Consider the following 17,440-nt stretch of genomic DNA (forward strand, 5'->3'; position numbering starts at 1 on the left):
CACTAAATTTAATAGATCGCATATATTTGTAATCAGTATAATAAGCCGATTATTTCTATATATCTGTTGATATCAAAATACTTTGTAGAGTTTTTGATACTGTTGAGCCGCGTCGCTCCTTACTTACAGTTCTTTACCACGAACTGCTTGAAAAAATATAGCCATTAAATTTGTTTTTTTTTGTAATTTGTGAATTGAATTCTTCATGTCTAAGAGTGTCCATTTTGCTTTAGCCTATTGTATATTTCATTACTATTATTATTTTTTTTTTGTGGTAAGCCCAGCACTCTGAAGTACGATCAATGAGTGGTTCAGGTAAAAGTCTACTTGGTCTTTGGCTGCACAGATACAACGGTAAGGATTGGAGAATACGAGAGGCCTTAACTCCAAAAAATGAGGTATTTTATTTAACTCAATTCACATTATTAAAGAAAAAAACTCGCAGTATTTCGGGTAGTGTTTGTTATGTGCTTCGTCCAGTACATAAGTTACCCTATCAAAGAAAATATTTGAAATATTTGAAATATTTGAAAAATTTGAAATATTTGTGACGAAATCATGATGTGTTGCGCAGCCAACTAGTAAACTCCAGCCGGTGGTAACCTAAAATTGGAAACGCGTTTAGAAAAAACTGTCTGGTATGAAAAATTGTCGTTTCATCCCTATTCAAGAATGGTAATTATTACTTCCCTTCATCTTGGCAGTGAACGATCATTGGGAAAAAAATCTTTGGGAATTTCTAGAATAAGCCAAAAAACCTCAAATTGCCGCAGGATGGAAATGAAAGTGGACTGTCAAAATAACCACGGTCGAAATCATTAACCGAAGTGTTTTTCTTCCCATTCCAAAGACCCGAGAAAAATTATTGGTGTCCTTTTTTTTAATGGAAAGGTTTTCATTAATTAGAATTGGGAAGGCAATGCTATCTAACAAATTACCTTGAAGCATTGTTCCGCCACATTTGGCCTACTTCGAGCCACCCATAAGCACAGGTTGTACCTAATATGCCTTCGTACACCATGGATGGCATAGCTCCACAAAGTATGATGCCACAAAGCATGATACTACTTGGTGCATACTATTTTGAAAGTTGGGATCCCCTGGTAAAAGCAAGACTTACCTCGTATATTTTTTGTCATACTAACATTATCTATACTACTATCGACATTATCTGTAGTGTATACTGTATTATAATTGATGTTAGCCTCATTAACTAATTACTATAATAAATCCAGAGGTTTTGGCTTAGTTTTCGCTGAATATGGAAACCATATTCCATTAGCATCTTACTCTAGACTTTTACAGTTTTTGTTTGGCCCAATTGGGACTGTCAAAACGTCAAAAGTAGAATTAGAGCAAAAAGAGTGATTTTAAAGAGTTTGTTATTAAATTACAAAAACAAAACTTTCAAAGAAAAGTAAAGAGTAAATCTTAAATTTAAAGAGACCAAAAATTGGACAATATCCTACCTAAAATAAACAAAACATTTTCTACATTGACAAAAAAAACTAAAACAAAACCAAATCAGAAGGTATCCATCTCAAACTTGACAGGAATTATCACAAGTTTGTATGGAAAAGAGACCATCTCCCATCCTCGTGAAACAACCGTTTGTTAAAAAAAAGGTGGATCTGTCTATTCAGGACTACTCTGGTCAGAACTCGGAAGGCAGAGTTGAACTAAGGCTCGATATCTAGCTCAAAAAGGGACGGACCAGAGAAGGATGTTAATAAAAACATATTTTCTTTGAGGAAATCCATCGCCAAGACACACATTCACAGGAGTAGATACAGGATTTTCATCCACCTCGCATCCTCGTCAAAATGCCTGCTAAAAAGAAACTAAAGGCAATGTTTAGCTGTTTTACGTTCCGCTAGCTGTTTCTATTAGCTGCAGATATCTTGTTATTACCTTTTACATCAGCTATTAGGTTAGAAATTGGTGGATTTCGTATCGTGGTGCTTGTATCGGGTGGATGCTTGTATCGGGGTGGATGCTTGTATCGGAGGGAAGGGATAAAAAATTTAAGTTTTTGGTGCATTTTTCCAGACTGTGATTAGAGGTGCCTCAGGTAAACATAATGGGTCATTTAGCCGTTAACCTAATTCCGCTTGAATAAGTTGCTACAAAGCACGCAATAGGGGGGGAATGACTGACAGATCCACTCTTTTTCTTAAACGATAAGTTAAACGGAAAACGTTAGTTTTAATTCTTATTAGATTAAAAAAACATGTTTTTTCAACTGAAAGTAAGGAACAGGATTAAAACTGAAAAAGAACAGAAATTATTACGCATATGAAGGGGGTTGCCCCCTCCTCAATACCTCGCTCTTTACGCTAAATTTTTTTTAATAGTTTGAAAAAAGCGTCTTATTATTTTAATTAAACGACCCTTGTGTTTCAGAAGTCATTCTTAAGAAATTGGGACAAAATCCAAACTTTAGCATAAAGAGTGAGGTGTTGAGGCGGGGGCAATCCCCTTTATATGAGCAATAATTTCTTTTCATTTTAAGTTTTAATGTTACTCCTTACTTTCAGTTGAAAAAAATTGTTTTTTATTTAATTTCTGATCGTTTTTAAAATAATGCCAGGAAATCTGACCCCATGTCCGCGGAGAACCCCCCTCCCAAGGGAAATATCCTCTAGACAATTCAATCCCGGTGAAAATTTACCCCGAACAATTACTCTTAACCATTCCGTGCATAAAATTGAGACGGAAAAGAGAAAGCAAGACACATAAAATAATTTTGTACAAGAATTCTGGCAAATTCTCCCACTGTATAATTTCTCCCGGCAAGTTTTTTCCCTGGAAACTTCCCTCCCCATGGAAAATCCTCCCGTGGAAAAACCTCATCAGATAATTTGCTCCCCCCCCCCATTTTGAAAATATATGCATACATCCCAATAACAAATACTATGTGCAAACAATGGGTTAATTTTACAAATTAAAGAACTTTTCCCTGGGGCTATGGGAGGGGGGGTCATTTTATACCAAAAGGCATAGTTATTGGGTTTTTCAGCTATTTTGAACAAAATGGCTAGCTCAGAATTCTTATCAGACGATTTGTGAAAAAAGGGGCAGGGAAGGGGGCCTAGTTGCCCTCCATTTTTTGGTCACTTAAAAAGGGCACTAGAAGTTTTAATTTCCATTTGAATGAGCCCTATCCCGGTATTCTAGGACCACTGGGTCGATACGATCACCCCTGGGGAAAAAAACAACAACAACAAAAAAACAATAAATAAACACGCATTCGTAATCTTTCTTCTGGCAAAAAATATAAAATTTAACATATTTGCAGATAGGAGCTTGAAACCTACACAATATAGTTTTCTGATACGCCGAATCTGATAGTGTAATTTTCATTAAGATCACTTGACTTTTAGGGTGGTTTCCCCCTTTTTTCGAAAATCAGGAAAATTTTCTCAGGCTCGCAACCTTTGATGGGTAAAACTAAACCTAAAGAAATTTATATATTTGAAATCAGCATAAAAAGGCAATTCTTTTGATATATCTATTTGTATCAACATCCCCTTTTTTAGAGTTTCGGTTACTATCGAGCTGGGCCGCTCCTTACTTACAGTTCGTTACCACAAACTGTTTGATAGCGCTGTAATACAAATTAAAACTGAATTTGAAAAGCTAACACACCCAAATGAGCTCCTTTTCTTGAAGCATTGTTATACACTTTAATGTAAAAGGCGTGGCGTCATAGGGGATATGAACCCCTCCCCCATCACATTTAGGAAATTCTGGTCATCGTTTTAAGGACGAACACAAATTCAATTTAATACCTGTATTTTCAAATGAAAAAAGGAGTGACGCTAAAATGACAAACAATTAAAGACTGCTGTGCACTTCTGAGGGCTACCTCAGCCTCAACTTTCCCACTCTTTACGCCTAATTGTGATTTATTTCCAACAATACTTGGAGAAGGAAAGCTCTTAACACAAGAGTGATGGCAGAAAATATTTTTCTCGCAATGCCCTGAGAGTGAAAATATTTATTTATTCCAATTTGTTTAAGAAAACAAAAGGTTCAATTCGAGTTTTTTAAAAGGCAAATGCTTAAAACTTCGTACAACGCTATAAAACGTTAAAGTTTCAAAGCACCTTTATTTTTTGTTATACAATATAGGACCTGGTGCACAATATAGGCGTTGGAGTGGTCTAACGTAGGAGAGGCCAAGGCCACAAGGTCGACACTTTGGGTCCTACTATCACACAGACTGAAAGTCCTTATATGATGCAAATTTTGACAGGGTACCACATTTCTTGAGTTTGTACAAAATAATTCTGTAGAATCTTATTTCTCAATGATAAATTTAATTTATTTTGGCCGCTCGCTCTTATGGCAAGTGTCCAAATATGTGTAAAAGTAAAAACTAGCTGCTAAGTTTTGATTTGCTTCTACCTTTTGTATAGCCTATAAACTCCACTGAAAAAAAAATTATTATTTGTAAACAATTATTAATTATTATTAATAATAAAAAAAATATGATAAAATTATTTTAAAAAAAATGTAAAAACAATACGAAAATTACTTGTGAGAAACGTTCTTAGTTTGTCATCTTGAACACAATGTTACAACATTAGACTTAGATTTACAATCAATGATCTCATAAACCACCTGCTAGAAATTAAAAACTATTTGTGAGCTTTGTAGTTAATTCATTTCCATTTCGGGTTTGGATTCACATTGCAATTATTTTCCATTTATTGGAATAAGCTTAAGTTTAATTTGGATTTTACCGTTATTTTATTAGATAAATTCTAATCAAACAGTTCGTGGCCACGATCTGTAGGCTAAGTAAGGAGCGACCCGGCTCAATAGTAACCGAAACTCTAAAAAACAGAACTTTGATACCAGTAGATACATCAAAAGAATTGCATTTTTATGCTGATTTCAAATATACAAGTTTCAACAAGTTTAGTCCTCAAGTTTTACCCATCAAAAGTTACGAGTCTGAGAAAATTTGCCCTATTTTGGAAAAAAGATGGAGACACCCCTTAAAAGTCAGGCGTCTTTATTTAATTTGGTTTGTTTGTTTGTTTTCCCCAGGGGTAATCATATCGATCCAGTAGTCCTAGAATATCGTGAGAGGGCACATTCAAACGGGAACTAAAATTATAGTGCCATTTTTAAGTGACCAAAAATTTGGAGGACAACTTGGCCCCCTCCCCGCTCATTTTTTCCCAAAGTCACCCAATACAAATTTCTAGATAGCTATTTTGTTCAACATAGTCGAAAATGTCATAAATGTGTACTTGAGGATTAACAAATCCCCCACAGTTCCCGGAGGAAGGGCCGCAAGTTATGAACTTTGCCCATTGTTTACATAAAGTATTGGTTATTGGGAAATATACAGACGTTTTCAGGAGGGCTTTTTTCTGGTGGGGAGGGGATCGGACGAAGGGGTTAAGTGGAAGGATCTTTCCATGGAGGATGTTTTCTTGGGGGAACGAACATTTCTATAAAGGGGGGGGATTTCCCAGCATAATTTAAAAACCGATCAGAAATTAAATAAAAAAAACAAGTTTTTTTTAACTGAAAGTGAGGAGCAACATTAAAATTTAAAACGGATAGAAATTATTGCGTATATGAGGGGGTTCGCCCCCTAGTCAATACCTCGCTCTTTACGATAAAGTTTTCTTAGTACTTTAAAAAAAAGAGCTATCTATTCTATTTAAACGGCCTTTGTGATTCAGGGGTTTGTGACCCGAGCAAAATTCGAACTTTAGCGTAAAGAGCGGGGTATTGACTAGGGGTGAACCCCCCTCATATACGTAATGACATATACGTAATAAAAAATGATAAAAAACAAGCGATACGGCTCAATAGTAATCGGAACTTTAAAAAACGGAATTTCGATGTCAATAAATATATCAAAAGAATGAACTTATAACGCTGATTCAGTATTATAATGAAAAAAGCTTCTCATTGTTCCAATTAAACGAACATAGTGTTTCAGAAGTCATTCTTAAAGAATTGAGTGAAAATTCGTAAGTTACGTATATTTATTACTAATAAAAACGTTCGTAAATAAAATGAAAAGTTCCAGTGCCCTTTTCAAGGAACCAAAAGAATTAGGGGGTAACTAGGCACCCTCACCGCCCTTTTTTCTCAAATTCGCACGATCAAAATTTTGAGAAGGCCTTTTAACCAAAAAAAAAATATTAATATGCAAATGTTTTAATTATTCATACGCTGTTAGCTAATTTCAAAACCTGCAGTCCTGGCTAAGTGGACGTAGGCTGGGTTGAGAATTCTTTGTCCAAGGGGCACGGATTCGATCCCTGGCGTGACCAGTTATTTGGTTTGGGACGCGGGTCAGTGGTGTGACTCTGTAAACTTAGCCAGAGTCGATCCAGCTCTAAATGGGTACCTGAGAAATCTTGGGAAGGTAAGCATGAAGGGTGGGCGAAAGCACGGGATGGCTGGCCCCCAGCTCCCCCCCATTGTATTTCCTGGCTGAAGGGCCACGAAGCGGAGATCAGCACCGCTGGTTTGGACCTTAAGGGTCTAGTACCGTCATAATCACTTTTTTTTTTACTTTACTTCATATCTCAGCTTCCTCCAATACAGCTCAAAATATCTCGTTGAATTATTTTCTATGTGATAACAAGATTTTTAATGAGTAAAGGCCCTTAAAGTTCAAAAAGGACTGTCACATACATTCTTGGGTTGCAGCAATATCACTTTCTTTTTTTTTTACTTTACTTCATATCTCAACTTCCTCCAATACAGCTCAAAACATTTCTTGTGTGATAACAAGATTTTTAATAATTAAAGGCCCTTAAAGCTCAAAAAGGACTGTCACATACATTCTTGGGGTTGCGGCAAAATGAATTTTCTATTTTATTCAGCAAAGTAAATGATATTCTACAATATATCTAAATTGTTCAAGTACCATTTAATAAGGGCACATTTTATCGATATTTTACTTTGTTCATTTATATTAGTTATACAAGAAACTAACCTTTGATAAAGAAAAATATTACTTGATTCATATTTTTAATTTGCGGATAATATTCTCATTCACTGAACTTGAGCTATTCAACTTTTGCTTTCGGTATTTTTTTTACAGCCTCCAATTACTTACCATCCATTTCAAGATCTACAGAGGCTACAAGACGTTTGTGAAGTATCATTGTACCTTTGTGTACCTTTTCTTCTCTAAATACCTTTGTGAGGTAGATGTGAGGTAGAGGTAGATGAAATATGTTGACTTGTAAACTAGAGGGACTTTTTTATCGTCACGTCTGCATCAACTGTGAACTATATTTTTAAAATAATAAAATAGAATATCTTTTCCTTTTTCAATAATTGATATTGTCATCTATCCATCTTATACGTGATCACATTGTTGTATTTATTTGTACTAAAGTTGTCATAGATGGTTTCAAAATGGAAGGCTTCACCGTATGCACAATGTTCGAGAGTGTTTTCCATTGTAAGTATGAATTACAAGGAGTCGGATATATAAGATGAATATAAGGTCCCAGCATAAATTTCATGCTTTGGTTTCTAATGTTAGCATACAGCTTTGACAAAAACTGGATTTATGTTTTGTATTTCCATAAGATTATTCCGAAAAAGCTTATCTTCACAGTAGAATGAGTTACAGGGAGTTGAAAGGGAATTAGTCAATCTGAACTCTTCCCAGTTAAAGAGAGGAACGGGGCTGCAATTAGTGATAAGAAAAGAGTTAAAGAGAGATAGCCAGAACATTTGGAGAATGATCTAACAGTAATAGTTTGAGGTTGAAGCTGCATAGTACACATTACAGCGAAAGATATAGAAAATAACATGAAAATGAATGTGATAATTTCGATGTGAAGGAAGGAAGATTTATTTTGTGAGGAATTATTTATGGCATTGTTAAAAGCATTAAAAATAAGAAGGCCCCAGGTGCTGAAAGTATGGCAAATGCGTGTTTAAGCATTGGGGTTACAGAGTTAGAGATAAGCTACTGAAGATTATAAATAGCCTATGATTTTTGAAAAAGGGAAATTTTTTAGTGACTTTGGGAATACTACAACTAAAACTTTCCGCAACTAAGGTGATGAGAGTGAGTGTGGTAATTATAGATGTACTAGCTTGGATTCCGTTGAAAGCAAATGAAAGCTGAGTACGATGATACTTTTAGACTTGTAGATGCTGCAGATAAAGTTTTAACAGAAGGAACTAGAAGTTTAAGGAAGGTGAGAGGATGCGTCAGCCAAACTTTCTCTCTTAAGTTAATAAATGAGAAGTGTCTGAGTCATATAAGTGTTGCAGTCTTCAGTTTTATGGATTTTGACCAAGAGTTTGAATCAGCTGATAAAAGAGCTTTAGTGAAGGTCCTATCCTTGAATGGTATACCAGATAAATACATTAAAGTGGTTAGTGCAATCAATATACAAGAACAGCATTGCTGCGGTTAAGGTAGGAAACGATGTTAGCAGCTGGTTTTGTATCAAATCAGGAGTTAAGCAGGGTTGCGTTCCACATCTTGGATCTCCTCCCTAAGACGGGATAAAAAATTTCTAGTTAATGATTTTTCTATCATCTTTTTCAACTGGGATTTTATTTTGATTTTCATTGACCAATATTTGCTTTCACTTAATTTCAATGGGTCCAAAATCTTATTTCCATCATTTTATTGTCAGAAGGCTTTCAATTTTAAAAAATTTAATACAGAGTTTTGGGAATATTGCTTAAGAGTATTCCCCCACTGTCGCCAAAGAAGTACAATTATTCTGATTTCTCCTGCTACGTCTTGAAAATCTTCCTTTTTTCATAGTAACTAAATTATGAATTGAGGGGATTTCATCTAATATAGTTTCATTAAAATTTTGCGTGAGTTTTTGGAAATATAATTGTCTGCATTCCTTTCCCATTAATCGTACTTATAATAAAAGTCTAAATAGGTTTTCAATGGACTTGATATATTTTACTATATATTTTATATATTACTACATATACTATATATTTTATATATATATATAATATATTTTATATATTTTATAAATATATATTCTACTATATATTTTATATATTTATATATATTTATATATATTTTATATATGACTTTATATATTTTCGAAGTGATTTATTTTATTGACTACACTGTGATTCAAATTTGAGACCGGAGCGACTGGACTAGAGCGGTTTCAATTGCTTGACCAGTCATACTTGAGCAGTCGTCCTTAAGCACTGTGGTCAGTGTCTATATTGGTTTTCATTGCATATTGTTCTGTCCTACTTGACACTGTCACATTTATTTTTGTTTTTCTTCCAGTTTTCTTTGCACCTTACTACTACTTCTACTACTAACAACTCACCGCAGCACCATATCGCCTGAAGCCAACACAGCTACGCACGTTCCTCCTCCATCCCAATCTATTCAAAGCCTCTCTTGTTACACCCTCCCAGGAGGTTACCATTTCCTTTAAATCTTTCTTTATGACGTCCTTCCACCGCAGACAAGGACGACCTGCTTTCTGTTTAGTCCCAGACGGTTGGCCGAAAAGAACAATCGTTGGCAATCTGTCATCCTTTATCCGCACAACGTGCCATAGCCACCTCAACCTTTCTTTCATTACAGCCCTAAAAAGCGGGAATGAACCACATTTTTCGTACAGCTTACTGTTTGAAATACGGTCAGTCAGCCGGAAACTCAAAACGATCCGTAAGAAATTTCTCTGGAAAACATCTAGCAATTCTTCATCTGCTTTTCGGAGCGCCCATGCTTCAGAGCCCTATTTGACCACTGTCATCACTGTAGCTTCCAAAATCCTACCCTGGGTTTGCACTTATCTTCCGATTCTTCCAAAAATTTTTGAACTGTTAAAAAACACTCTGAGCCTTGGCTTTTCTACTTTTAACATCTTCACTGCTCCCACCGTTTTTAATAATAATACTACCAAGGTAAGTGAAGCTGCCCACCTGATCAATCTTTTCGTTACCCAACGTCACGTTTTCACCTTCACTTATTCCTAGCCTTAGTGACTTAGTCTTCTTAACATTGATTTTCAAATCTATTCTAGCACCCTGAACTCACAGAACCTCTAAAAATTAATTCATTTTCCTCACACTTTCATCAAGGATGCTTAAATCATCAGCATAATCTAAGTCCAGCAGACTTTTTCCTCCCCATTTGATTCCGCGGTCTTTCATTGATTTTTCCTGACTCCTTAAGACAAAGTCCATCAAAATAATCCATATAAAGGGGGACAGAAGACAACCCTGCTTAACTCCTGATTTAATACAAAACCAGCCGCTAACCTCATTTGCAGCTTAGACATATGAACTGAACCTACCAGAGCTTGTGCTTTATTTTTCTTAGCAGACTTTATTGTATCATCTTGTGGTCTGCGCTGATTGAAAATATTCAAAGTCTTATAATCTATTGATCTGGGCATATTGAATTGATTCAAAGTCAGGTAACAGCTTCTGGTCAAGGCTGACTAAAAAAATTCCATATTTTTTAACTTTTTTGTTCAGGACTGATAAAAAATAATCTGGATCAATTAAGGCCCTTTGGTCTCAGCTGCTAGGATACTGTCCTCAAAGTTTCTAGCAAATTAGATAACTTCGACTGAAAATACAATAGAGAGCAATAACTCTGTGATGCTCAAACGACTCTTAAATATTCAAAGTTTCATCAACATACCACAGAAGTCTATTTGGATTTTTCACAGAAAATATCAAATAACATAAAAAATGCCACATAGCATTATTTGAATTAGTCATAGAAAATACCACAAAACATCATTTGAGTCACTATGGCCGAATGCTTAAGCAAATAAGAAAACACAAAAGAATTCTGAATGGTTTGTATATCAGATGATTGGTCTATTGTCAAGAAGAGCCACAAAATATCTTTTTACTTTTCTTCACTGTTTGTTCAATAGACTCTGTCGAATTTGTGTCTGAACGGTTTTAAATGTTTCCACGGTAGGAACCATCTCGGAGCATTGAGTGAGAAGTTGTCTTGGGAAGGAATTAAATTAGTCTCTTGAAAATTATAAGCCTGTAATTTCAAACCTTTGAGTGAGTGCATAAAATTATTTAAAATATCGAGTTTTGGTTTAAGAAACGTTTCCTTCTGTTTTAGGGTCCAGTTGATATTGACCCCTTGCAGAATGAAGAATCAAGAAAAACAAATGCCATGATTTTCCGACTTCGAAACGAAATTGGAGGACTTGCTAATGTTTTGAAAATATTCCAGGTAAAACTTTATACACATATAATTGAAGAAATTTTCTTGGAGGGGGGAGAAGGGATTGTAGAGCAGGGAAAAGAGATGAATTTTGTAAAAAAAGGAAATAATTGGCATAAATATGAGATTTGAGAGGCTTAAAGAACCAGGGCTTAAAGGAACCTCTGTTTATACGTTGCCTTATATGCAATTTCAGGTTTTTTCAGGTTCATACATTTTTATTAACAAAAAAACAGCTCAATGTGACAACAAGTCGCACTAAAGCAAGAAGATGCTTGAAAAGACGACCGGTTGGATATCCTGCATGCCAATTCAACACACCAAATAAAACGAAAAAAGGGGATAACAATAATAATTACTTAAATCAATGATAAATATGTAATGGCACAAAATAATAATAAAAAAAAAAAAAAAGCCTTCTCTCGAACCTTTAACACTACCAAATACGGGTTTTAAATTGCGGCACACTTTCAGCTTGACGAACAGAATCTGGGAACGAATTCCAAACTGACGGGCCCATGTGTCTGGTCACTTGACTCGCTCTCGTTGTGTTCCGTGGCTCAGATGCAATAGTATCCACACTCCTAGTCGAATAATCGTTATAAAACGAATTAAAAATATTCGTAAAAAATTCGGTGCAAGACCATTCAGACACTGAAATACAAATACTCCAATTTGATAATCCCTTATTTCACCAACTTTTAAAATTTTAAACTTTCTAAAAAGTGATTCAGTGCTATCAATACCACAATCATACCTTCCAATCAACCTTATAGCCTTATTCTGCAGAACTTGAACTCTTCTAAAGTTGCAACTAAAATTACTCGCCCAAATCAAACAACCATAATCTATATAAGGCGCTATTAATGAAAAATACAATAAAAGCAGAATTTTCAAAGGCAAAAAATTTTGAAAACGGTTCAGAACTCCAAGGCCTCGCGCCAGCTTGCATGCTATGATGTCGCAGTGTTTTCTCCAACTCAAGTTTCGATCCAGGATGAATCCCAGATATCGGATCTCTTCGACTTGTGAGAGTGGTAGGCCATTGTAAATAATGACACCAGGGAGAGTGGGAGCAGAACCAGTCCTCGTAAACATCATAAAATTGGTTTTTGATGCATTGACGCTAAGTAGGCTAGCACAAACAAATTCATGTAGGCCATCAATCACCTTATTCGCCTTGAACAAGAGCTCTTGCAGCGACTTTACTGCAATCACTAAAGCCGTGTCGTCAGCAAACGAAGTAACTGAAGCTCCGGGAATGTAGAATCTCATTGTGTCTACGAATATCAAATACACGAGAGGACCAAGAACTGAGCCTTGTGGAACACCACACTTTATGGGAAACGGCTGAGAAGATTTGTTACTCAAAATTACTCGTAGCTTCCTTTCACTTAAATACGATTCAAACCAATTTAAAACACTACCCTTTATGCCTAAATAATACAGCCTTTCCAATAAAATCTTAAAACCAACAGTGTCGAAAGCCTTTCTAAAATCAATAAAAATGCCCATGTACTGCTCGCCATTCTCAAGTGCTGAGTTAATATTTTCAAGAAGATGCTGGACTGCCTGCATCGTCGAATGACCTTTCCGGAAGCCAAATTGACCATCGTGTAAAACACCAATTTTCATCAGATACTCGTAAAGCCGGTGATCAACAATCTTTTCATAAATTTTTGAATAAATCGGGAGAATTGATATTGGTCTCCAATTAGATATGTCAGTTTTGACTCCACCTTTGTGCAACGGTACAACTTTAGCTATTTTAAGCGTATTCGGAAACATCCCCTTTTCCATAGAAATATTGATAAGGTATACGAGGACAGGAAGCAAATAAATCAGAACCGACTTGAGCATTCTAAGGCTCATTCCATCAACTCCTGCACCGTTTGACTTAATCGTGCTAAAAATTTTGCGTACCTCCTCTTCAATACAAGGCTGGAAATTCATTACGAAACTTCCTCCTCACTTATCTACAAAACTGCTTGATTCAAAAACATGGGAGTTCCTTGCTTCTTATTGAATCTTGCAGCCAATTTCAGAGAAATATTGTCCAAATGCGTTGCAGATTTCCTCAGTTTCTTCCAATAGTTCCTAAATATTAATAATCAACATATATAACGGAAATGCGGATTGGTAACATTAAAGTACGAATGGATCCAAAAAAGAATTTGAGAAGGAGGGTGCAAATCAGAGATTTGCAAAAGCCCTTGTCCTAACACAAAAATGCCTTACATGTTGCAAAAAATGCATTTTTGAAACATGTTTGTTTAAATAAAACTTTGGAGTTTTGGAGATATTGATAATATTGATTAGTTTCGTAAACCAACAAGAATATTGAATGTAAAAACGAAAAATTTCTGCATTTTGACAGATTTTCACATTAGTTGACAGGTTTTCATCAAAATGCAAGAAATGTATTTTTGAAACATGTTTTTAAAACAAAACTTTTGAGTTTTGGAGATATTGATAAATTTGTTTCATTCCATAAACCAACAAGAATATCAAATGTAAAACGTAAAATTTCTGGATTTTGACAGATTTTCAGATTAGCTGAAAAAGCCTGAAGGGATTTCCCCCTTTCTAGGCTCTTGTGACTATCCTATTGTTTCTCAAATTTTTCATTTAATACCTAATATTGTATCTCATCGAATCTAGGCCTTCAGCAATACTGCCTCATCCGCAAAATAAATTCTTACAGGCGTGCCTGATTTGAACCCACAGAGGCCTTCAGTTGGATGCTGCAATTGATATAGCACATTTTTCACGAGACTGTTTCTCTAAGAGAAGTTTGTTTTTTTTCACCGTTTTGAAGGGATTCCCCTTTTGTGAATCGGTATTCTTTTATACAATAATATAACATTAAGGAAGGTGGTTAGATTATTTTTAATTCTTCTAGAGAGAGGCAAATGTTGGATAATTTTTCCTTTATTCCTATATCCACTCATTTTTCTTTGTAAATTGACAAAAAAGAATGGATGATAATTTAAGAATTAATAATGAACAGAAAAGAGAAAGATTTCGTACATTTTCCTCGATTACATCTCTTCTTTATTTTTAAAATTAGATTTCTGTTTTGCTGATTTGTTAATGCTTTAGGAACGGTAGATAATTAATGGTCTGACAGACATTCCAATTACTTAGTTTAATAGAATTAGAAATAAATAGAACGTCTTCTTTTAATTTGTAAACAAACTACACATACCAGTAATTTGTCTTGGCGAGAGTTTTTCTTGTATATTTTGAAAATGGTGATTTAGGAGAAGCACAATAAGACAAATTATTCATTGCATTCAAAATTTGATAGAAAATCATATATTTTCTATCAAAAATATATATTTAGGAAATCATGATTTAAGAAGCATAATAAGGTAAATTATTCAGGTTATGGAAAATTTTCTTTACCTTCTCTCTGTAATCTGACAAACTGAGACAATTCGCGAAGATAAAAGGAAGGGGGTAGCCGTCCCCTTGTGAAAGAAGAAGGGCTCTAGAAGCGACTGCATCAACTACCACAAAATAACAGAACTATGAGTGCCCTGAAAAATCTTCTCATTGGTCCTGCTGGATCGATATCGAATATTATTCATCAGAATCAGTGATCGGAACAAGTTGGTTTTATGTCAGCCTGCTCAGGTATTGATCACTTTTTAACAATTAGACAAATAGTAGGGAACACAACGAAACTCCGACAGAAAGTATTTGTCACCTTCGTTGTCTTCAATGTTGCGTTCGATTCAGTTGATCTAGAAGCTATATGGCGTATTCCAGAGTCGACTAGCCTACCAGAGAGATACTGCAGTCTTGTGAAGGCTTTGCCCAACGGGACGCAGGGATGTGCTCATGTAAATACCAGATGCATCCTGTTCTTTCGAATCACGAGAGGAGTGCGTCAAGGATGTGCAGTGGTCTCAGAACTCATCAAAAACGTAATTTTTACATTTGAAAAAAAAACTGCACATCTCACCTTTGAGTTGAAGCTTGAAGATCAAGACATCTCAGATACTCATTTTGCTGATGATTTAGCCATTACGTCTTGCTTCATGGAGCAACTATTGGAAACACTCCAGATCTAGCGTAAACAGGCCGTAAACGTAGGACAGCACATTAACTGGAGCAAAATCAAAATTACAGCCATGGTCCTTTTTTCCTACTGCCAATTCCTCTGTGTGCTTAGACAGCTCCACTAGTATTGATATAGGGCCAAATTCCACTTATCTGGGCTCCATAGTTTTGTCTGATGATCCGCTTCACTCAGAGCTCCAAAAAAGAACATCCAAGGCGTGTTATGCCATAGGTAGAGTAAATTGTCACCTCTGGGGAAAATCCACCATTAATCGTACAACAAAGCTGTGGATTTTTAGATGTTTTTCAATCAAAGAGCCTGAAGAAGACTGACGGTCCGCGAAAGTTCAACTTCGTCAACAATAAGAATCTGTTCCAGCCCACTAAGAAGGTGCAGTTTCTGAGCCAAGCACCTGAGCGTATATTACGGTGGTTCCGACACCTTTGTGAATGCCTCCAAATATACCCAGAATATACTCCATCGAAGCCAGTTGAAAGCAGCGTTAGAGCCAACCTTAAAAGGGATGATCCGACACCCTGTCCCAGTTCCTGACGATGGCAAACATCAGACAGAGTGAAACACAAACACTCGCCATAGACCAAAGTGAATGAAGGAGGCAGACGTGACTCTCTACGCCAAACAGCACCTAGAAGAAGATATGAGTCAAGTAAGTATGTCAAGCTACGAAGGATCTTGGTGGATCCTCATTTACCCCCTTGATTTAACTTTAAAGTTAATACAGTCTTTATTCTCCACAGTAAGTCCTGAGTATCTAAGTTTTGAAATTCAGGATATTTTTTCAATTGATTACGAAAATGATAGATGGTAGGGATTCCTAAAGTATCTTTAAAGACTTTATAATGTTTAAACTGAATTTAAATCATTTGTATTTATTGACAAAGAACCCTAACAAAAGTAATGTCAACGGTGAAGAAATTTAGCAAGTGAATACTTGGCCCTTTAATTTTCCTTTAAGCGGCGTCCACATGCGTGTCCAAGTAGAATCCCATGTCTAGACACGTATCTAGCCAGACTTCAATGTCTAGGCAACTACCGTTCACAAGTAAGATTCGGTGCTTTGCTAGACACGCAAGACAAGGGGCTTGGCTGGACTTTGAGTTCTAGACTCTAGAATTCAATATCTAGAATTTTTGGTTGCAGCCAATCATAATGTGTCAAGTTCCAGTATTTTCATCATCTATGTTTACATTTTTAAACTGAAATTTAATTTTTGTTTTCTCAATATTTTTGTTTTTCATTTTAGGCAAATATGCAACACCAGACATAATAGTGAAGCCCAGTAAGGCAATTGTTTGGCTTATCTCATCCATTGTCTTGTGACAGTGAAAATAGGGATTACAATTTTGAAAGTTTTGCCTGCATAAGCTCTCTTGATTGGCTAGAAATGACAACAATAATCTATTTGAAACTAAATTTGTAGTTTTAGCTAAGCACCGAATTTTACTTGTGAACGGTCGTTAACTAGTTATTGAAGTTTTGCTAGACACGTGTCTAGACATGGGATTCTAGCTAGACACGCATGTGAACGCCGCTTTATGGACAAGGAAGTTAATATACTCCGCAGTGAGTCTCTAGAATCGTAGCATCCAAAATTCAGAATATATAAGTTTTATGATAGGATAGTAGATATAAGCGCATAATTTTTTCAAGTCTTTCCCTCCGTCTTGAATACTTTCAACATATCCATTAATGAATACAACTAATATTACTTTTTAATAATTCATATAAAGATATGTGTAAAAAATAGTTATAGTTAATAATAGCCAACGTAATAATAGTTAAAATTAATACAAAAAAGATAATAATGAAAATTAGTTACAGTACAGTAATAAAATTGAAATTATTTCAAACCCAATTCAGACCGTTTGTAGTCTCTGCAAATGCTTACCTCTTTACTTTTCCTTTAAAAAGGAAGGATTTGATATACTCTCCATCGAGTCTCATTAACTCGAAGCTAAAAAAATCAGAATGTTATACTTTTATTGAAGTTGGCTGTAAAGATGATAGAATTGAAGACAAAATTGGAGGGCTTTTTATGGATATTCCCCATAATTGAAAGAAAATCTAAGAGCTTATTGATAAAAAGAAATCAATAGTAACAATTAGAAGGAATTTGATAGTAATTTAAAAATAACTAATGTTACTAC

The 17,440-nt window shown here is 35.4% G+C and overlaps 1 protein-coding gene across 1 annotated transcript in view; it reads left to right on the forward strand.

Moving 5' to 3' along the window:
• Trhn (tryptophan hydroxylase) overlaps positions 1–17,440 on the forward strand; it is a 93,927-nt gene that overhangs the window by 13,945 nt on the left and 62,542 nt on the right. Inside the window, exons 2-3 of the mRNA XM_089108357.1 lie at positions 285–398; positions 11,099–11,212. Coding sequence (XP_088964483.1) covers positions 303–398; positions 11,099–11,212 — 210 coding nt within the window. The 5' untranslated portion in view covers positions 285–302. The remainder of the gene's footprint in view (positions 1–284; positions 399–11,098; positions 11,213–17,440) is intronic.

Source organism: Artemia sp. Qi Xiang Cuo, chromosome 2 (genome assembly GCF_049724085.1).
Source record: "Artemia sp. Qi Xiang Cuo chromosome 2, ASM4972408v1, whole genome shotgun sequence".
NCBI lineage: Eukaryota > Metazoa > Arthropoda > Branchiopoda > Anostraca > Artemiidae > Artemia > Artemia sp. Qi Xiang Cuo.